The sequence below is a fragment of the Heterocephalus glaber genome, unplaced genomic scaffold (assembly GCF_053883595.1).
Source record: "Heterocephalus glaber isolate CG9 unplaced genomic scaffold, H.glaber_assembly_v1.0 deba00001442, whole genome shotgun sequence".
Classification (NCBI taxonomy): Eukaryota; Metazoa; Chordata; class Mammalia; order Rodentia; family Bathyergidae; genus Heterocephalus; species Heterocephalus glaber.
In genome coordinates this window covers 4,368,642-4,391,669 of record NW_028258296.1, presented here as the reverse complement: position 1 = coordinate 4,391,669, position 23,028 = coordinate 4,368,642, and the positions used below count along the sequence as shown (strand labels likewise).

The window sequence follows — 23,028 nt, the reverse complement described above, 5'->3', positions numbered from 1 at the left end:
AGACAAGTGAGGGACAAGGTGTCTCTGGAGGGGTCTTTGGTTCACACGGGGTGACTGATCTTTGCCCTATGGACATAGGCTGGCCTGAGGGCCCTGTCACTCTGCAGAGCCCTGGATGTCACCAGAGTTGACACCCGTGTGTCCATCTCGTCCACTGTCCATGCAGAAAAAGGGCTCAGCCAGCACTGTCTCCTTTAGAGGAAGTAAAAAGGTCCGGAAAAGAAAAGCAACTTGCCCCAAGTTCTCTAGTTGGAAGAAAGCTGAACCCAGCGTTCCTGATTCCCTACCCCAAATTCTTGCCCAGCCTATTTGGCCTTGCCAGACTGTAATCAATTTATACTTTCAAAGCTGCATTTTTATTTTTTCAACTTAATTCCTCAAACAGCAGTGCATTCTCAGAGGTTTATAGCTTTGTGCCATTATCTAGTAATCAATATCGCTCTTGAAAAGAAACTCAGTAAAATTTCTATCCGAAATTGCAGCTGCTTCTTGAGAGGCCCTTCAGTCCCCTGAATGTACCAGTTTTGTGAGTCATGTCAGCCAGCGACTCTTACGTAAGAGATAGGCAAAGGAGAGAGGGACGGAAGGTGGCAGAGGCAATTACCCAGAACCCAACAGTGCCACCATCAGATGAGCCAGGTAACTTTCCCAGTTTAGAGATGGGAAAGCTGAGGCCAGAGAGGTGAAGCAATGTCCCCAAGAATCCACTGTATGGCAGAGCAAGATCTCAACCTCAGCCACTGTGACTTCAAGCTCGTTTTCCTTGAACTGAATTTTTGTAAATCAAGTAGAAGACAGCGAAGGGGCTCTTCAGAGAGATGTGACATATTACTCACAAAGATTACTTTTAAGTCTCGGATATAGAAATGTCCTTGTATTATTTCTCTAGCCCTTGGAAGAACAGCACGTCCCCAAAAGACTCCTGTTAGCCATGCCGTTAATAAGTCAAGCTGGTATACTTAAATGGCGGGGTGCTTTGGTCAGCCAAAGGGATCACTGATTTTCTCTCCCTCACAGGGAAATGCACCAAGGTCATGGATATCCTGGAAAAAAATAAATGTTTCAGAGGAGCTCTGTTCCCCTGGAGCCAGGCTGACTCCTGATTCACTCTAGGAGGTCACTTTTGTCACATCTGAGTTCATTTGTTGCTCTCAGATTGCTCATCAGAAGCAATCAAGGATTAAACTCCAGGCACTATGTTTTGTACCAAGGATTATTCATTTTAGCAAACTCATTTTTAGGTAACAGTTTTCCAAGATAACACAGTGAATGAATAACAGAAATGTTCCGGAAAAGCCAAGCACAAATCAGTGTTTGGTTTAATTCCCAACTAATAATGATTCTTATAAAATCATTAATAGTAATGCCTATAACTTATACTGAGTTCAACAGTTGACTAAATATTTTCCCATATATAATGTCACTTAATTTTCACAAGCAATACTTCAGTAAAATTAAAAAACCCAGTGAATGTTAATCTGCACTATGAATTGGGCTAGGTCCTGGAGATAAATCAGTAGGAAATGGTCTTTACTCTCAAAAAACTTACTACTTTTATGGCTATAATCTTTTGTATATATTGCTCATTGAGTCCATTTATACCCAGGAATGAAACTGCAGTTTTTTGGTCTCAAACATCATTCTTTCCTTTTTCTATAAGCTTCTGCTTAGAATGGGAATTGAAACTTAGAGGAAAGTACTTGTGGGCATATTTTAAAAAATTATTTCTCTAAATTTATTAGCTTTTAGTTCATAATTTTTATAAATTTAGAAATTTTAAGGAAATATGTACCTTTGCTATCTCTCTTATGTCAACTCAACGCTTTGCATTTATATTAAAGAAAAGTTACCATTATATGTTTGCTTACGTAGAAACAGGACCCAGGCTATCATGTTCATATAACATAGTCAGCCATGGAATCATAGGGCATAATAGCTAAGAGTGCTCTGATACATTATTCTGTGTCTCACAGCTGAGAAGAGCCAGCCTATGTGCAAAGGACAGGTTATGAAAGAGTCGGACAAAAAGAAACAATGAAGAAAGTTTCGAGGACTCTGGCTTTAGGACCAGAGGTGAACGGCATCTGGATCACCGTCTTCACCTACATGAGAAGTTATATCCGCTGTTTTTTTTGTTTTTTCAACGTCTAAAGACAGAAGAAAATGAATCCAAACTGCATCCCCAGGGATTTAGGTTAGCTATGAAAAATGATTTGTGACCAGGTGAGATTGTCATTTCCTGGAACAAGATACCAAGGGAAGTTGTGGAATCTCCTTTCGAAAATAGAAAATGATTTCTCATCTCTTTTTACGGTTTAAATGCGGCACGGCCCCAGGCAGAAAAACGGACTAGATGGCTTCTCTAAAGTTTTAAGCTTCATAAGTTATTACTAGGATGATTTCAGCCACGAAAAGCATTTTCATGGTGTGCCTACTGCGTAGAGGCAGAAACCTCAGTTCAGGGTTTTTCCTGAATCAGCTTTAAAGGAGTATTGATCATTGTTTCCAACAGTTAAAGGCCAAGTGTGGGAAGAGGCTCGCGTTTGGAGAACTGTTGTCTTGTTCATTCATGAAGTTTCGTGATAATCCTAAACCATGGAAAAGCCCAGTGGGAATCATTATTTTGAAATTCTGAGATGATAATATGCTCCAGCAAGGTCTTTGCCATCTCTCAGGCGTTTTCTCACTAAGTAAAGTTGACACTGGATTACAGCAGTCCCAGGTGGGAGTGGGACAGAGTGGACCCACAATGTCACGACATCCAGTCTGCGACCTGACAACCAAGAAATAGGCTTGGGAAGTGCTGAGATTAGGCCGGAACAGACAGTTTTGTAAATGTGAAACTGAGATCAGAATTCAAGTGTTTTGTCTCCCTACTGTGACTTCATATTTTTCATTTTCTAAGACCCAAAGCAATGGCAATTTGAACAAAAGTATGTTTCAAAATATATCTAGACATATAAGAGATTAGACGAACAACACAGAATTCCTGGAAGTAATTGCTACTCTCCATATCATGAACATAATTCAGGAACTTTCGTCCACTGACAAATATGGGTACCCATCATTTCATTAATATTTGTCCACTAGATTTTAACTTCGTATACAAATAAAAATCTATATCTTTTCTTATGGGTTTGGAATATGTTAACTACCAACTTTCTATAAGTGTTAAAAGTAAACCTGAATGATTTGGGTTAATCTTGACTTGCTCAAGTTTTAATATTCTGCTTGACTTTGGGTAAGTCATAACTTTTTGTCTCTTCATCTGCAAAATGTGAAGTAGAATATCCACCTAGATTCGATGAGATATTCTATTTTTAGGGCTTAACACAGAGTTAATGCTCCTCAAACCGTAGGTGCCACTGCTGGTATTATCATTGGCACATAACTCAACAGGCAGAAATTTACCCCACATGATAAGGAGAGATACAGCCTTTCTACCAGGCATCAGGAATGGAAGGGCTCTTTTTTAGGACAGTGCAACTCCCGAAGCTGTGAAGCCCAGGTATCCATGACCTGAGTTCAGTGGAACACACACTTCCTGTGTTTCTGAGGACTGACTATGCACCGGAGACTCTATTAGCTGTGGATGTAAACTCGAAGGCAACTGTCGTGCTCCTCAAGGGTTTTCTGGCCCAGTGTGAAAGAATCATCACAACAGATAAGCACAGTACGACATGGAGAAGCAAACAGTGAAAACAGCCCGCTGGGAGAGAAGACAAGAGACCAGGAAGAGGGTGGGCGGGACCAGGAGGGGACTGTGGACAGCACAACCCAGATGAAATTCTAAGCCAAATAACAACAAGGGATCATGGTCACTAAGCATGTTTCTTTTCAACTAAAAATTTATTGACAAGAAGAGGTCACTGATCAAATTAGCTACTAGACTACCTAGACTTGTTTGATTGGGCAGAAAGACTCACAAGAATCTTCAATGAGAGAGAGAGAGAGAGAGAGAGAGAGAGAGAGGATATTTTGGGTACCAAGCCTTGCACATATACATAGCATTTACCGAGTAAGCCTTTTTCAGTAAATTTGTAATCTGTATGTGTGTAGGGGGTAACTGAAAATATAAGAAGGTTCTTTTATCATCTTGTTTTTACTAACAGGACTTCTCAAGGAAAATTATCCAGGTAAGGTTTCCAGTGTGAATTCTCATGCTTAGCTTGACAAAAGCCAGATTTATAAAGAAGGTCATGATGATATTCCCAATGCTTCCACTGACTGGATAGTCATCTGATTATGTGGCTCATATTTACTTGGGCATGAAATAAGATTTTAATTTCTGCTGAATTTTAAATATAAGTGGTAGAAAAGTGTTACTAATAACAAGCCCTTTTAAATAAAGCCAGAAACTTTTAGATGTATTATTCATATTAACAACCTCAGAGAAGATGGTTAGATGTTTCAAGCATTGAATGCTTATGAGGATATCGCTCACAAAACCTGTCAATCCATAGGCATTTTCTTCAGAACCAAATCTCTTCTTCATTAGGCACTGCAACCTTGGATGGAAGTGTTGGGAATTCCCTACACAACACACAGTAGGATTCTTCACACTACATACTAGGTCGGGATATGACCAGAAGTCACAGCAGCAGAATGACGAAAATATATGGCAAGGTAAATACTAAACCACATGCCTTTCCTGAGATTACTGAAAACACACAATCAATATAAACACATTGCAACTATTTGTCTTCAGGTAAATAAAATAAGAAACAATTCACCAGACTAAATGCTCTGAAATACTGTTCTGTCACAGTGAAAACACACTCAAGTCCACCGTCCCCAGCTGCTGATGGTAATATTTATTCAGAGCTTCCTGTTTTGCCAAACTCCCTTCCACTCCTCCACTTATTGGGGGCTCTGGTCCCGAGCGAGGTGCCCCTGCCCACCCATTGGAGCTACCTGCGTAGAGTAAGCGTGTTTTCAGCTAAGGGTTGGGGTGTGTGCTCTCAAGCCAAGAAATTCTCAGGTTGGCCCTGAATCTTCTTGTACTCAGAACCTCCTAAATGCTGTTGGTTCTGCACCTTAGCACTGGGTGTGTTTGTCCTCTCCTCTCCATTTCTTTCTTACTGAATGAAAGACCTACGAAAGGAAAGGTTTTTGTCAGCCTTTGATTGCAATGCTGTCAGAGCCAGAAGAGAGAGTTCCAGTATTTGATGCTCAATAAACACATTTAAACAAAGGCATGGGTTTCTCTATTTCTACTTGGTTCTGTGTCCTCAGGCCTCCCCGTGCCACCCCTGTGCCCATGGGACCATTGGCATCATGAGCTAGGTTTTCCTTTCTCTTACGCTCCTTACACATGGCTGCATAACCCATTTTCTGAAAGCACAGATTTGTTTTATCTGTAAAATCTCTATGATTAGACACTCCTCACCATGGTTGCAGAAGGGCCATCAAAGGCTCTAACCTGCCTTTCACCAGATCCCAGCCTTCACTTTCAAGACAACATCCTCCGCGTCGTGAGTCAGCCCTCAGACTGTCGCGCCAGTTTGAGTCTGTGCATGCACGATCCTTGCCCCTTTACCCACTAAAGGATCGCCATCCTTAAATATTTTCCTGAAACGCTATGCAAGGGCCACCCTTTTGTCTTATGCCCCATCTTACTCTGCCTTGTGCTATAGTTATGTGTGGATTCATATCTTATCCCCAGCTCTCTAAGTTCCTGAAGTCCAACAATTTTGCCTTACTTACCCTTCACCCTAAAGCCCCCACCACACAGACCAAATGTTCAATACATATCTGCTAAATTGAAGCGATTGCAAAAATTAGAACATAGGATTGGATAAAATGGTGATACTTAAGTTATCTACCATCATCTTGTCCAGGCAGGTTAACTGGGAAAGTGAAAATCACAATGCTCCGTAAACTTAAAGGAGTATAAAGTTCCGGTTATGTTTGAATCGTGTGCCATGGAGCACAAATAAGGAATGAAAGCTGTTTGGTTATGGTGAGTTTTTCCCTGTCATTTCCGGTGGAGGATGAGGAGAGGGGAAAAGGGAGCATTCTCCTTCCCCAGCAGATGAGAAATGAGCATGTGAACATATTTCAACATCAGCGCTCAGCCTAATTACTAAAATCCTGCATCACAGGATTTAGAAAAGGTTCAGTATGACTTTTTTAGGTTTAAAGTTCCTCATACATTTAATGTAGTAAGTTGATCAAGAAGCTTTAAAAATAACCTATCTCCAAACAAATAAAAACAAACTCTTTCCTGGAAATACTCTGACTCTCCTCTGTGCGCCTGGAACTGGGACAGAGCTGCAGATGAAGGGGAGGAGGTCCTGGCAGCCGGGATGTGCCAGAGCCCTGGGCCGGGGGAAGCTGTTTCCGGGACAAATGCTGCTCACTGTGATGCGATCCCATCTCAGAGGGGCGCACGCATCTCCTACTCCCTGACTGCGGCTTTCCCACATTTTGGGTAGCCGGTGATACTCTTTTTTCTTTCTCTTTAAATCTAGAAAAGGAGAAAACATCTGCCCATGATGTGAGAGAATGGAGCAGCCTCCTCTTTGGAGCTAGGGCTGGGTTACGAATCAGTGCTCTTCTGCTTCTTCCCCTCATTTATGTACAGGTTTACTGGACACCCCGGGCTGGTTTGAAACCTCCCGGTGACGTCAGTGAGACCGAGAAACTGGAGCAGAGGAGACAGCTGCGAAGCTCCCAGTCTGCTGAGGTTTTGTTCTTCTCTCCCAGGGTGACATCCGAGACAGATATTATCAATCAAGCCCTCCTGGCTCAGCACCAAATCAAAGGCACTGTATCACTCCAGGCAGTAAAAGCTGCAATTACAGGATGGGTTCAGCTTTTTCCCTAGGAATATTTTGTTCATGACAATTAATAATGCAATTAAAACTGAATTAAATGAGAGGATGATTACTAACAAATCTAATTGAAATACGGGAGCAATGTTTTAATGTTTCATGTGTCAAATAATTAAAGGTCGCTCTCTACATATATTCTATATAAAAATTCAAAACAACCAAAATGCTTCCTTTTCCCAAAACACGAATTCAAGCCATGCTAAACTTTAACCAGTGGCCAAGAAATGTCCAGTAAAAAAAAAACAAACCCACTTGTATATAACATAGCATTATTCTCATTTTGGAAACAAAGAAAAACAACAACAACAACAACAACAACAACAACAACAAGAAGACCCATGACAGCTGACAGGAAGAAAACTAGTATTCTGTGAATTAACTTATTTCTTCAAAAACATCCAAAATAATACCAAGAAGAAGAAAGCATAGCCAGCTGCTTTTGGTTTGTTAAACACAGCATTATTTACTGACTTTTCAAGCTCTTTTCAGAGGAATAGTCTTACTTCCTTGAGTATATAAAAGCATAGTGGAATCTGAAAAAATATAACACTTAATCTAATTATATAGTTTTGAAGAAAAAGTCTCTACTCTGTCTCTTTCGTTTTCTCTGATTTTTTTAAAAGGTAACTTTAAAATACTAAGGATATCCAAGGCCAATCATAACAAGCCTCACTAATAAACACCCTGAAGACGTTTGTTTGTTTGTTGTTTGCAGTGTCACCGAGGAGATCTAGACACAGCCCACCCTCCACAGAGAGAAGGATTCCAAACCCACTGCTATCTGGATTCCCAGCCTTCTGGATTGTTTCTTGGCCAGCAACGCTGGTGACAGAGTAAGGGTAAAGTGGAATTGAAAGAAGATCGGGGATAAAACTATGGAAGAAAACATCAACGTCAATCTCAAGGTTAGGCAGCCAAACTGAATAAGATCTACGGTCGAGTAGTCCAGAAAGTCAACTGGCAGGAAACAGTATTGCTCAGCATGTTATCCACAAAACACTGTCAGCATCAGCTCACCCTGTGTTATTTCATCAGCTAATATTACATGTGATGTACGTTTCTCTAGCTTAAGAAGACTTAGTTTTGCCATGAGGAACAAGCAAGAGAGCAAGTGTTTGAGCGTCGGTATAGGAGTTCAGGTTAGCCAGAATAACAATCCCATCATGTTTACCAAAGGTAGGGATCTAAAGAGCTCTCTACCATATGATAACTCTATTTTCCCTCCTCCATGCTTCCTAACAGACAGTAATCACAGGTAGAGCTACAGCTAGCCTGTGCAGTCCTACAAGGCTGAGATTCTCCGTGGATCTGGCCCTGAGCTAGACTCACTACTGATGTGGGCCCTGCCATGTGGGAGAGGTGAGTCTGTCGCAGCTGCTCTCTTGGTAGACACATGTCCTTGAACAACTCCACGTAAGGACAGGATGCAGCGAAAGGGCACATGAAGAAAACACTTCAGAGACACTCTCAATGTGATAGTTATCATCTTTAGATGTTGGTTTAAAAAAGTGCACTCTGATGCTTCAGCCTCAGTACTGTGCTAAATGATGGAAATACACATACACACAACATTCATAGAGCAAACCTAGCTAGGAACTTGAGAATCACCATCACCTCCCACAGCTACCCCCACTACCAGTACCAAGAAGAGCAAAGTAAGCCAGGCGAGGTGGCACACGCCTATAATTACAGCACGTGGGAGGCTGAGGCAGGAGGACTGCCTCAAGTTGGAAGCCAGCCTGGACTACATAGTGAGTTCAAGGCCAGCCAGAACTACATTGAAAGATCCTGTCTCAAAAAAACAAAACAGGTCTGGGGATTTAGCTCAGTGGTGCTGCCGCCTGCCTCGAAAGCACAAGGTCCTCAGTTTGATCCCCAGTACCAAAAACAAACAAAGAAAAAAACAAAAAACTAAAGCAGACCCTCCCTACTCAACCATGAATTCGGAAGAGTAACAGGTAGGCATTTCTCTTTCTCCTAGAGAGGCACAGAAAGGGATGCTCTTCTTGAAAGACGCTGAATGAAACAATGAATATTCATTTTTATGATTTCCCCTGATCCACACTGTCAAAGGGATATTAGTGCCCATTCTGTGGGGAGGGGATGAGGGATGGATCTTTCGTGGAACTCCTGGGCATTTAGAGCTCCATTCTTCCCCCCTTGCACCTTGTTTCCCTTGGCTGGATCCTGGAGCCCAGAGAAAGGTACTGAAAGTCACAGAACTGGGTTCAGAGATTCACAGTCATACTTTCCGAGGGCTCCCTGTGCTTGTAAGAAGTGTGCAGTCTACCACATCAGTCCAGAAATTGCAGTGAAGCCAGAGCAACAGCCTGCATCTGTCCACACAGCAAGCTAGTCACTTGTTGACAACTTGAACTGGTCCAAATGACCTAGGCCATTTACTCATCCATTCAGTTATTCTTTCAGCAAATAGTGATTGACAGTTGGCGGTAGACACGGGGTGGGATGTGCGAGCAGGCCAGCTTATATGCAGTAAGCATCGCCTCTCGGATGTGTGATCAGCCCATGCAGAGGGCTCACCATGGCCCTGTGTGGAGCCCACTTTCCACGCCACACTGCGGGGCCTTTCTCCTTCTCTGTGACCCTGTGTCCAGTCCATGCCCTCCATCCTGCGCTGTGCTTCTACCCATCCCTTGTACGGCCTCCACTGCCCACTCACGGACAGAGGACAGAGGGACTGCTGCTGTCCAAGCACGCACGGCTCCCAGACTGCCTGGCATTGCCCATCTACCATTTGATGGTACTTTGATTTTTAACAGAGATGTCCTGCGTGAGTTTCCATGGCAAGACTGACAAACACTCATGAAGCAGAGACTCAGAATCAATCAAAGCAATAAAAGGAGAAGTTGGATCCTTTCTGACGGATGGGATGACTCACACAGGGAGCCTGAGTACCGAGCACCTGCTTCATTATCCAAACCCAGGCGGAGGAGCCTGGAGGTTCTTGTACTTATTCACAGCAGTTTCATAAGCAGCACACTTCACTCACCTTCTTCTTGCTCACAGTACAAATGCCATAAAAATGTTCTGACTACTGCCTTTGTAGGGAATTAAAATGTTTTTAGATAACAGCATTGGATAATTCTAAACAAACAGAAATAAATATCATATTCATAAAAAGCACAAAATAACTTACATATATTCATTAGCTAAAAGTTAAATATTTATAAACTTTATAAACAAGAACTTAAAAGTGTTACCAATAAATTGGTAATTATACAAATTGTATTTATCATAGGATGGAAAGATTAAGGATTTTAGAATTGCAGAGAACTGGGTTTTCATTCAGATTTTGCTCAATATGTGCTCTATGAAAATAGGAAAGTTAGTCCCATAAAAGCTTTAATTTCTAATCTGTAATATAAGAATACCTATTTAATAGGTTCTAATGAAGAACATATAAATACGTATAAAAATACTGTAAACTGGCAACAATAGACATTTTATTATGCTAAACAATATAATAAAATTTCATTTGTTTTGTGTTTGTTGGGAAGGGGAAAATCATTACATGGTAATTTCAGAATATGTTCCCTATCCTGAGCTTTTTCAGATATATATGAGAATAAAAGATGTGTATATAATCTCTTCTTCTCATTGCCATTTTATCTTTTTTTAAGGATGGCTGTCATTATAATGAAACTGTGGTATTTTAAAAAGGGAAGTATAACTCCAATTCTAAGACTGTGTCCTTTGTATCTCAGAAAACCTTTCGCGATTATGAGCCTGAAATTTTACTGGACAGGGCCCGCCTAGCACAGCCTGTATGATAGCTCTGAAGCTCTGCCTGCCTACTGAAGCATCAGGATGCCCTACCTCTAAGAAAGCCTGCAGCGCATTCCCACAGTCTTTGATTGATTATCTAGAAATCAGTGAAACACCAAGGAGCTATGCAAGCTCTCCATGAGCCGATTTCCCAAAATGTCACAGAGCCTGAATATTTATAATCTGGCTTTGCTACATGTGCTCTGGACCCAAACCCTGAACTTGACTCATTCCTGCCTGCAGACTAAGACCTGATCAGCAACATGAAGGCCTTGCAGGGCTTTGAAACTGCTGCTGTTGGAGTAAAGACTACCGAGTGATTCTTAATTTTGAAGTAAAGCCTTCAAACAGAGGTACAAGGACCTAAGACCAGGGCTAGGCAGAGGACATTTGTACCAAGTCACTCAGCTGGATATGCCTAAGCCCCAAGTCACACGGGTTCAGCTCCACACACACACACACACACACACACACACACACACACACACATGCATTCATTCCTTTGACAAGAATTAAGCACTTCTTATGTGTTAAAAGCTGTTCTAAGCATTAAGACAAATCAGTTAACAATACAGACAAAAGCGCTTGTGCCGGGATTCACATCCCATCCATGGCCATGAGTAACACAGGAGGGGGAGGACCCAGCCATCTATAGGGTTTATCTGTCTCCGGGGACCCCCTCCCTTCCCTGTTGCTTTGTCTCTGGGTGGCACACCTCCCTGTCTTCCCGTGGACTGAGGTTGAATGTCCCCTCGGCACTACCTCTCCTCGGGGCCTCCTGGGCTCTCCACATGGCTTTTCATGGCATTTTCTAGGCTTCTGTCTTCTGGATGTCTGTCTCTCCAGCTAGAGGGCCAGCTCCTCTGGGGGAGAAGCCCGGTGAGGACTAATTCTTACGAAGAATTGTCCACTGACCACAGGGGATGACATTCTCAAAAATGTGCCGTTGGCGAGGGATTGCAGTCCTACTCTACTATAAAAGGAAGATTAATGTTGATGTTAACTGTGATTAGGATGCTCCTTTGCATACCATCCACACCAAACTGAATAATTCATGAACTTTGGCAACCTTTTGTTTGAAATACAGCTATTTTATGTGCACTATATACACACTGCCTTATTAAAAGCTGATCCAGCAGGGATAGTAATTCAAAAGGTAAGTTTTAATTAGTTGACACAAGAGCCTTGATAGAAATACTAGTTTTATGACTTGATTGTCTTAAAATGCTTGATTTCATTGATGCTTCCATCATTGGAATGAGTTGAAGAGTGTAGTTAAGATGTTTATTTCCTTCAACCTAATGATCACAAGAGAATTAAATTACTGTGTGATTTTAAGAGGGGAGTCTTAGCTGCTGAGGAACTTCCTGTGATGGGGGCAGCAGAGCTCCTGAGGGGAGCTGCGTGGAGCAGGGGTGGCTTAGGAATGGTTGCACCTGCACCCCAGAGATGTGGGCAGGGCCCTGTCTGTCTGACCTATGGTTTTGCAGTCAGGACTCTCTCAAGACAGGATCCATCAGATTCACTGTTCTTTGCCGGCTGACTGCAGTCTTGGAAACAGTTTTCAGTCTGTGTTCAGTTTGTGGAACTTTACCTCTGTTGATTCAACTATGCAAGGAGAGAGGAAGTTGCATTTCTGCCAGGGAGAGAGGTCTTAGGAGCCAGCTAACATTCCTTCCTGCAATCAACTTAATTTTAGGTCTTCTACTGAACTGATGGCCTGAGCCATCTGCCTAAGAACTAAGTACCTTGTAGTCTCAGTGAGAATGTGTTTCCTCTTGCTCTTTGTCTAGTGGAAGAAAATCTTTTGCATGACTTGTCAAGGAAGTAACCTCAGGAAGGAGCTTGTCTTTCTGCCTCCAACTTGAGGCATGCAATTCACACTTCTTTTCTATGACCCTTCCTGACTCCTAGCTTCATGAAGGGAGCAGCAGATATGTGACACAAGGTAGCTGAGTGGCTTATAAGTGTGTGTGCAACTTTTTCAAATAAAATAGGAAGGAAAAAGAAATGTTATATGCACTTTTTGTCATCACAGTTGAATTACAGGAATTTCTCTTGTACTGCTTGTTTAGGCTAGGGCTAAAATGCCAAGAGGAGAATAATACTGGTCCCCGCACACACACACCAAAAACACCAACCCATTTTTTAGTCTTGAATGTCTATGAATAAATTGTTGAATAAGCTGTTGATCGAAATAAATTTTTCTGCTGTCTGTACCTATCAATGTCCATCAGCAGAAGGCAATGTATTCAAATCTTTATTTGTGTTCAGATTTCACTGCTTCTTTTTAGAAGTACATGTTGGGAGCACATAACTTTTAATTCCTCAGGTGGAGTTGGCACAAGTGCATAGCATATCTCAATTCTTTGTCTCACCCCCTTTCGTCCCTTCTCTCCCCTTCCATATTCTGATCCCTTTCCCATTTGAGAAAAATCTCTCTACTTCCTACTATCATTTATTTCACTATTTATAATTTGGGTTTCTCATACAAGAAAAGCTATGCAATATTCAAGTTTGTGTGTCTGATTTATTTCACTTAACATGATGGTCTCAAGATGAACCTGATTTCCTACAAATGACTTGAGCTTATCCTTCTTTATGGCAGAGTAGTACTCCACAGTATGTAAATACCACATTTTTAAAATTTATCTGTCTAGAACACATAGGCTCTTTATCACAGGAACCTAGTCTCGGGCACATTTTTTCCTCATGCTGGCTAAGTAATTAAAGCAAAGAGTCTTTTCTGCACTAAAAAAAGAGCTACCATTCACAACAGAACTACACATAGGATTGTAACTGAATGGGTCTTGAAACTGGCTCTTACACTCTTGGACCACTAACTAGCTTCTGCTCAGCGTTTAGCAGTGATAAACAGACTCTGTCATGCTCCATGACTTTTCTAGCAGTTTAAAGAATAAATGTTTCTGGGCATGTTTACAAATCTATTACTTAGCTCCTAGGGTGATGGCCATTGTAGCCAAAATTGTTCTAGATTGTCAATAATCCCCTACTAAATATATTAATTTCAGGTATGTCGCATTCTAGGAACAATATGTGAGTTGAAAAGCAATTGAACCATAAAAATAATAATTCTCTCATTGCTGAAGAAATTCCCCTGGGATTATTTTAGTTTGGCTCCCATAGTGCATTTCAGTGATTGCTTAAATATAAGTAACTGATGTGGGTGTAACTGAAAAATGGAGAGTTCAATTTTATTTTCTCACCCAAATTTACTGTTAAGTGTATTTCAATAGGGAAAAAAGTATATAAGTAAAGTAACTTAAAAATAAAGAAGTCTAATGAATTCGACTGGAAAAAAGATACATGTGCACTTAACTCTTACAGAGTTATATAGAAAGAGGTAAACCATTGTCAGGTAGAGAGCTTATGAGGAGACTCAGTAGACTTCCAAGCCTTTAGCTGTTGAAATATGAAAATGTTTCACCACCTCCAATTTAACAGTCTAATTATGATGTCCCATTTCTAAGTCACCATAGAAGAGTGATGGAGCCACTGGAGTACCTTAAAAATGATAGACACTTTTGGGATGAGCAGCCCTTGTCTTGATTCTTTCCTCCTAAAATAGAATACTGTCCTACTTCTTGGGAAGCACCCTTTGTTTCCATAGAAACCACCTTATCTAGCTACTGTCTCAAGGCTGGCTCCACACTGGGTTGTGTCCTTTCTTGTTTTAATGCACTTACTAGTCCCCCAGACTTGGATGATAGAGTTGAAGTCATTATGAAGACTCATCCAGCCCTGTCTGTCCTTTCAGCCTCATCTCAAATAATTACTTCTCCTCTTGTGACTCAGGACAGTAATGCCCCCATACCACTGCTGCCCAAATGAATCAAGCTATGCTGTATTATGCCCAGAAGATCTTGGTTCTGGCTCTCTGTTCAGCTATGACTACTTACTCATCAAAATGCTAATTATGGGTCACTTCCTTTATGTCCCCATCTGATATAGCTGCATCTATGTTCTGAAAGCAGGTTATGTTCATGTCTATTATTGTTGTAATACACTGACTTGTAATTGTTGATTTATTTGTGGGTTCACCCTATCTGATGTTTATACAACTTTGGATTCTAGAAACCTAACATAGTACCTGGTACATAATAAGAGCTCAACAAATGCATGGTGGAAAGATGAAGGAATCCACTACTCTAGTGGATAAGAAGAACTGTTAGAAAGTTGATCTAAATGGCGTACCATTACTAAAACAATCTGAGATTCTAACAGGGCTAGTGTAACCTAAAGATGATGTGAAGAAGAGACAAGGAGTAGAGAGAGGCTAATACTTGTTGAATTAATTCTTTGGACCAGGCACTGGGCTAAATTCTTCTACATTTCATACGAACATTACAATCAGACACATACCAGCCACATCATTTTTTGTATTTCATTCTTAATTTGAATTTGATTTTATGTGTACTTCTTTCGTGCCTGTACCTATGTTAGGTGCTTCTATCATGCCACGAATTTGACACTATTTCAGGGAAGGCATTGTAGACTTATTCACAAGGAACAAAATTGGATAAAGGGGTATGCGGTCAGGTAAGTTGTAGCCATCTTCTCTCCTTTGTAATATGTCTTCTTTTGGAAATTCACAATAACATTTGTATATCACAGGTCTGAGAGCAAGGACCTCCCTAAGTATCCACTCAGGTATTTTCTAGTTTCAAGAAACTGCTCCCTTTTTTATTTCTTGGCAGAACATTAATGTTCCACCTTTCGAAGTTCATGACTGCCTTCAGTGGGAGTTATAGTAAATAGAAGGAAGATGGTTCTTTCTGAGCCAATTAGTCAAAATTCTCTTTTGAATTTCTTGTTTGATGAAAACAGAAAAAATTTAATCCCTTTTCCTTTGCATATCCCTCACATTTTTTATTAATTTTAGAAAAAAAGTGGTCAGAAGAATATTGTGGGTTGGTATATGAGAATTAATTAGGCTCAAAGTTAAGGGTAAGAGTGCATTGCTCTTCTGATTTCTGTATCAACACCCCCAAAAGTGATACTGAATGAATTCCCGAGGCACTGAACTAGGCACCAAGCAAAACAATCACACCAGCCACAGTGTCTGCCCTGTGGAAGACGTGGCACTCAGAGTAGTCAAAAAACTAAGTGACTCCAAACAAGCAGTGCCCGTGTTTAAAATATATGTGGAGATGCTTCTGGGACTATGCAGTTACACAAGGATAAATCAATGTCAGGTCCCTGCTTGGGTCTGGTTTTTGGTATCTGTTGTCTCCCGCCTATCCTGTCATTCCATGCTTCATGCTGTGTTAGCCCTCAAAATGGAGACATACTTCACAGACAACAGAAGCATTTTAAACAAAGTACTTTAAATCTCTCCATAGCTCAACATTTTAAAAAAAATTTCACTAACTATTCATTAGCCACCTAAAATATACATTTGGGAGTGGTTAAAATCTTTGCAATTCATCGAAACTGCTTATTACTTCATATTTCTTTTTGTAAGAATTTAAGAGGAAAGATCTTCCAATATAGTTTTATCTTAAACTTCAAGCCAAGCAAAATGAGTATCATTCACACATTTCACCCTGGCCTGAGGAAACCTAATTTACTATTCCAGGAAATTCCACTCACTGCATTCTGTACTTTTACAATGAAAAAGAAAAAAAACAAATAATTTTTACTACAGGCACATACTCAAAGTATTTTCCTAACAAATTCATGTAGTTTTATAAAGCATAATATCTCCCCTGGCATTTTGCTTATCTTTAATTCCTCACTGCTCAGTGATTTAACCAGAAGGCATCTCCCCGCTCTATTCCTGAACTGTCAGATAAAGTTTGCCGTCCGCAGCGTCACCAGCACCTACCATATCCAGGAATGTCGCCGAGGAGGAGGCAAGGCGCTGACGTTCAGCATCCCGAGGGGGTGACGAGGGGCAGGACCCCACCACTGGGCAGCTTAGTGCATTGTCACTGACTCCCCTGTGTTCCTGCAGCCACATAGGCACCACTGGGCTCTTTGTCCTTTTATTGTTCCTTCTGATGGCATGTCACCTCCCATTGCAGAGTGATATCATTTTCAATATGAATACAAATGACTTAGCAATCAGCAGACAGGCGCTCCACAGGAGCATCGCATTGGTCTCCTTTAGAAATCAAATGAGAAAGTCAGTCCGCAGCCAGGTCTGCAGGATACTTCCCACGGCATGAGGAGCGTTTCATCTAATTTACCTCCGAAAAGGAAGGAATTGGAATTTCGAAAACTGCAGAAAAAAAATCTGCCTTCAACAGTCTCTTTTGCTTTCTCTGTCACTCTGTTTTCTCCTCCATGCCTGGTGATATGTCAGCATGTTTGGGGTTTTCCTTTTGCCGAAGTTTACAGCGATCAGATTAATCCAATGCAGTTCTCTCTCCTTCTACCTCGTGTGTTGCACTGGGAGCTACGGAGCCTTCTGTCTGACTGGATCTGCATTGTTTAGCCCAGTCAGTGCGCGGTGAGAGAACACCTCTCACTTGGGTCAGATTTCCTGAATGACATATGGTCGACCACAACAAAGGAGAGAACCCTGGAGAGATGAAAAGTCCTTTTCATTGCAGAAGATTACAGAGCAGAGAAAATGTCCATGTTACACAAAGAAATAACAGTGCGACTGGAATAATGAATTCCCCTTTGAGGTTTGGGACCAGCTCCTCCGGCTGCAAGCGTGAGTCTGAACTGTCACCTCCGGCCCAGGCACACTGATCTCTAAGCAGACTGCTAGTCTGGGGCCACCAGGGTCACTACTCACCCAGCAGAAAAGTCATAGTTCCAAAGATCCTCAGATCTGGGAAGATGGAAAGGCAGGTCCCAAAGTGCCCAATTATGCTCCAAAATCATTGGACAGTGAGCACAGGGTCCCCGCCTTCTGGATCTCCACCTCCAGGGTGGCCGTGCTACTCACAGGAATGGCGATCCAATGAGATCTGGGTTTGAAGCACCTCCTCTTTGTCTCTTGTTTTAGGCCTTACTCAGTCTTATTTATCTTCCATTTGGGTTATCTGATTTCTTCCTTTCAGATCTGCTTCCACATCTCAACTTTCCGACCTCCATAGAGTCTCAGAGAAGCCAGCCGAGGACAGGACTCATTTTGTGCAATGACGGCAACTTGTATGAAAACCACAGTTCACAGTAGATCACCATCAGACATGTAGTTTTCTTTCCCCTCCCTTCCTTCTTTCTTCTTTTTCTCCTTCCGTCCTCCCTCTTTTCCTTTCCTTCTTTCCTTCCTTTCATTTTTTTGACAGAGAGTCTCACTATTTATCCTCACTTGGCCACACTATGCAGCCCAGCTTAGCCTCAAATTCAGGATTCTCCTGCCTCAGCCTTTTAAGTGCTGGGATTACAGGCCTGCACTGCTGTGTCCAGCTGGAAACCAGTCTCTAAATGGACTTTCTCTTGTGGCTTTGCCTCTCTACAGTTTATTTTCACAGTAGCATTCAGGATAATTCTTCACGTCAGGGCCCACATTTATCAACCAAACACTGTCTCCCTGGTGTCTGCGTCATTCAAGGAGGGAGCAAACGCTTACAGTGCACCAGAGGTCGGAGGTAAGGTCTCGTGAGCTCACTAACTCCTTGCTTCCTTCCTCACGGTGCTGAGCCGGGAGTGCCGTACTTCGGGAGTTGTCAATGGATATTCCATGTGCTTCGAAGCGCTCTTCCCCAGTTGGCTTGAGGCTCTCCCCTACACTTCCTCAAATCATCACTCAAACGCCACTGTTACTGAGACCTGGCCAGAACATCCCTACCCCAGCACCCTCTGTACTTCGCTTTATTATTCTTTCACAGTATGTATCATTCTTCATGGTACCATGTGATTTACTAGCTACATCATGTTATCTCTGCACTAGAATCCAAGACCCAGAGAAAGAGGATTTCTGTATTTTTGTCACGGCTTTATTCTCAGTGCCTGCCTTAGCACCCAGCACAGAGTAGTTGCTCAGTGAGTATTTGTTGAAAATGAATGAATCAATAAGGGAGTAGATATATGTGTGGGTCCACAGACTTACATTTAACAAGAAAGAAGATAGTGAACCAGTTCATAATGAAATAGAAGTAGTTTTCATGAAAATAATATTTTGGGCCAAGGACAATGTTCACAGTAACTCTTTTATAAGAAAGGCTTTTTTTTTCTGGTGGTTAGGGGAGGGATGTAATTATTGAGAGGGACTCAACAGAGAAGAAAAGGCACTGGTAAATATGGTTTGTTTAATCTAACCAGGCAGCAGGATGGCATCTGAAACTGTTGCTAAAGGATTATTGTTACATTATGAAAGAAATGTAGATCATCAAAGATTGGGGTCTTTGACAAGGGAATTTTGAAGATGATGGCATGGCTAGTTCACCACTTCACACTAATTCACACACAATTCACACTAATTCGCCACTATGTCCACATTGAGAGACTATGCTTTGACTCCCGAATGGAACAAAACAAGAGAAAAACATAACGTATTTTCTTTTTCAATTGGATAGCATCAATCAAGAAGCAGAATTTCCTTACTTTAATTAACAGTTTTAAGATATAATTCACCTTTATAAAGTGTCCAGTTCAGTAGTTTTCAGTATATTCAGAGCTGTGTAACTGTCACCACTATCAAATTTTATAACATTTTCACCATTTCAATGAGGAATTCTATCTCCATGCAATGTTCCCCTGAACCCTCAGCCCCTGGCAAACCCTAATAAACTTCCTGTCTGGATGGATTTGCCTACTGTGAATATGCTAAATAAATGGAATCCTACAATATGTGCATGTACTATACATTATACTTATATATGTCATACATATTGCACGAGGATTTTTTCACTTAACATGAAGTTTTCAAGTTTCATTCATGCTGTAACATGTATTAGTACTTCTTTTTTTATCTAAAAGCCTTCAAGGCATGGATATACACCATTTTGTTTATGCTGAGTGCCTTTCTATTTTTTAGCTATTACATATGAATAATGCTTCTTGGACATTCATGGATTGCTTTCCTGTATGACTATGTTTTCATTTTCCCAGAGTCCTCTGACTCTGGACTCTGGATACAAATCTAGTTATGAGATCACCGAGTTATATTATAACTGTGTGTCTAGCATTTTGAAGGACTGACAAATATTTCCAGCATCACTGTGCTATTTTACAACCCCACCAGCAACATATGAGAGCTCTGATTTCTCTAGATCCTCTCCAATATTTGTTACTTTCTGCTTTTTTTAGCTATAGCTATCCAAGTAGAGGTAAAGTGGCATCTCACTGAGGTTTTAATTTCCATTTCCCTGGTGGTTAGTGATGTTGGGGCTACTTACGTATGATTATTGGCCACTTGAATTTCCTTGCTGGATAAATGTCCTATTTAAATACTTTGCCTTTTTTTTTTAGAAAACATTGGATTATTTGACTTTTTTATTGTTGACTTGTAAGAGTTCTTTGTATAATCTGGAAACAAGTATCTTATCAGATACTTGATTTACAAACATTTTCTTCTATTCTGTGGATTATGAAAAAGTCTTTTCACTTTTTAAATGGTGTTTTTGGGGCAAAAATAAAGATTTTAATTTTAATGAAGTCTATTTCACTTACTATTTCTTGGTTATCTGTGCCTTTGTTGTCCTAAGAAACCGCTGACTAAGCTGATGTCATAAATACTTAGTCTTATATTGTCTTGCACGTTTTTTATTCTTTTAGCTCTTACTTGTAGGTGTCAGATTCATCTTGAGTTAACTTTTGTCTATAGTATGAATTAGGAGTCCAATTCCATTCTTTCCCATGTGTCTTAGCACTGTTTGTTGGAAAGACTGCTCCCCCAACCCACATTGAATTGTCTTGGCTCCTGGGTCAAAAATAGATCAGTCATACTTATATGAGCTTATTTCTGGGTTTTCAAAGCTATCACATGGATCTAACTCTACTTTACATCAATATAATACTACCGTTTTTTAGTAGACCTTTAAACTGAAAAGGGAAAGTTCTCCCACTTCGTTCTTCTTTTTCAAGTTCATTTTGACTATTCTTGGTCTCTTGAATTTCATATTAATTTTAGGATCACTTTTTAAAAAGAGGCAATTGGGACTCTGTTAAGGATTGTGTTGAGTTTGTAAATCCACTTTGACGAATAATGTCATCTAAAAATTATGATTTACCATCCATGAACATGGGATGCTTTTCTCTTTGCTTAGCTCTTCATTAGTTTCTTTGGATAATTTCTGTAGTTTTTAGTTCATAAGCCTTGTATATCTTTGGAAAAGTTATTTCTAAGTATTGTGTTCTTCTTTATTCTATTGTTAGTGTAATTGTTTTCCTAATTCATTTTAAGTTGTTTATTGCAAATATATAGAATTATGATTGAGTCTGTGTAGTGATCTTACAATCTGAAATCTTATTTACTAGTTATTTTAGTTTTTCTTTGGCATTTGTGTGGTTTTGTGTTATATGTTTCTTAGGATCCTATCTCAGAACTTATGCTACCTGCAATGTTAACTTCTTTGGCAATGAAATTTGTTTGGTTTATTTACCAAAACTGAAGAAGAAAAATTTTTCTTTTTTGAGTCTCTTAGAGAAAAAAACTGATCCTTAGCTAGTAGTCTTAAAAATAATAAACTGTAATTTCCCTCTTTTACCAAAAGTTACAATATTAACAGTCACATAATTATGCTACTAATAATAGCTAATATATGTAAATATGGAGCATACTTTTCAATTTATCTCATTTAATCTTCCTAACAACACTCTGAAGTAAGAACAATTTTTGTTCTCATTTTACAACATAAAGTGAGTCTCAGAAGGGACCTAAGGTTTCCCTATGGACACAGTTAATTAGCTATAGTAGCATTTCAAGGATCCAAATGTAATTTTTAAAAAAACCAAGCCTGACAGACACAGCCTCATTCACCAAAGCATGCCAGTGGGTGCCTGAGTCTGAGTCCTTGGACTGTGGACTCTATGGACTCTTCATCACAGCAGAACCACTAGTGGTTGAAATTCCTCGGGGTGGGGGGCAGTGGTCTGGACACATGAACTACCTTAGGCTAGGATGCTGTCTGCAAATGGCCCGCTTTTGCTGACTGCTTGAGGCACACGTTGTGGATTGTGGATTGTGGTCTCCAGCTGAGAAGGCTGGAGGTAAATGGAAGAAAAGTGATGGCAAGGATTCACATACTTACAGAAAAATGTGACTAAAGATTTGTACTTAAAGCTTACTAGGAGCAAAAGAGATGAGGAATAAATGTTATTACCTAAGAGCACAGAGGCCGGTAGGCAGTGCATCAACAGCTAACTGTGAAAGACACTGCACCAGCCCCGCCTGGGCATACAGCTTCACTCAGTCAGGAGACACACAGCAACACCAGGTGTAGCCCTGCCACAAGCTGGGGCTGGAAACCAGTGAGAGAGCCAGAAGCCATCCACGGGACAGCACTTGAAACTTTATTTCCAAGCAATCTCCTTATGTAGTATTGTTTTGATATGAAAAAAATCAAAATCTAACTGGTTTATTTTATTTATTTATTTATTTATTTATTTATTTTTGCGGTACTAGGGATCAAACTCAGGAACTTGCCACTAAATCGCTGGCCCATAATCTAACTAACTGACTTAGAAACAACAAGAGCAGCTCTAATGATTAATATAGTAATTATATATCTTAAATAATCATAGCAGTCTACTAGTAATGGAACTGATAATTTATCTTTAGGCATTATTTTAGAGTTTTCAAAGGGCAGTCACATTTATCATTCTGTGTCACAATCACAATCTCCTAAAAGAGAAGGGCACCTTCATCTTGATCTAACCAAGCAGGAAACTGACATCCAGACTTAATCTCAACAAACATCAGTGTATCCGCTACCACGGCAGGCACCGTTCTCCATGCAGTCCAGTCTACCGTGAATCTTATCTACCACTCATAATACCTTTCAAGGCCAGCTTTGTTAAAATTCCTTTCTGCAGATGAGTCTCAGGAAGAATTAAAATTGGCCAATCTTGTAGCCAGTGGGAACCAGGGAGGATTTGAATGCAGTTCTCTAGAATTTTAGGCTAACGCTTTTCCAGGAAGAAAATTTATGATAACCCTAGAGGGGTGGAGAATTATTATCTTGATTTAGGATATTTGAAAATGAACTAAGAAAGGCACAGTGACTTATCAATGACCGCAATACAGGAACTGACTTCAAGTCATGTTGGATCAGATCTTCACAACTGATGACTCATTGATTCATTATCCAAATAACTCATAATCCTTAGCTCACTCCTCAGTTTACCTCATCTACACACTCTGACCAGAGGCCAGTACAGATTGGGCAGCAAGCCGAAATCTGTAGGCGTGGAAGACAGAGTTAGCTGACTTACCCCAAGTCTGCTGCTTTAAGAGTTTACCCATATCCATTAGATACCAGTCCCA

At 40.6% G+C, this 23,028-nt stretch overlaps 1 protein-coding gene across 8 annotated transcripts in view; it reads right to left on the bottom strand.

Moving 5' to 3' along the window:
- The window catches only part of Pde4b (phosphodiesterase 4B), a 541,549-nt gene that overhangs the window by 163,640 nt on the left and 354,881 nt on the right, over nt 1-23,028 (bottom strand). The window contains exon 1 of one of the 8 annotated variants that reach the window (XM_013070993.3): nt 16,471-17,445. The exons of the other annotated variants lie outside the window; for them this stretch is intronic. Within the exon in view, the coding sequence (XP_012926447.2) occupies nt 16,471-16,520 (50 nt within the window). The 5' untranslated portion in view covers nt 16,521-17,445. Of the gene's footprint in view, nt 1-16,470; nt 17,446-23,028 lie in introns of those variants that run through there. 8 annotated transcript variants of the gene reach the window in all.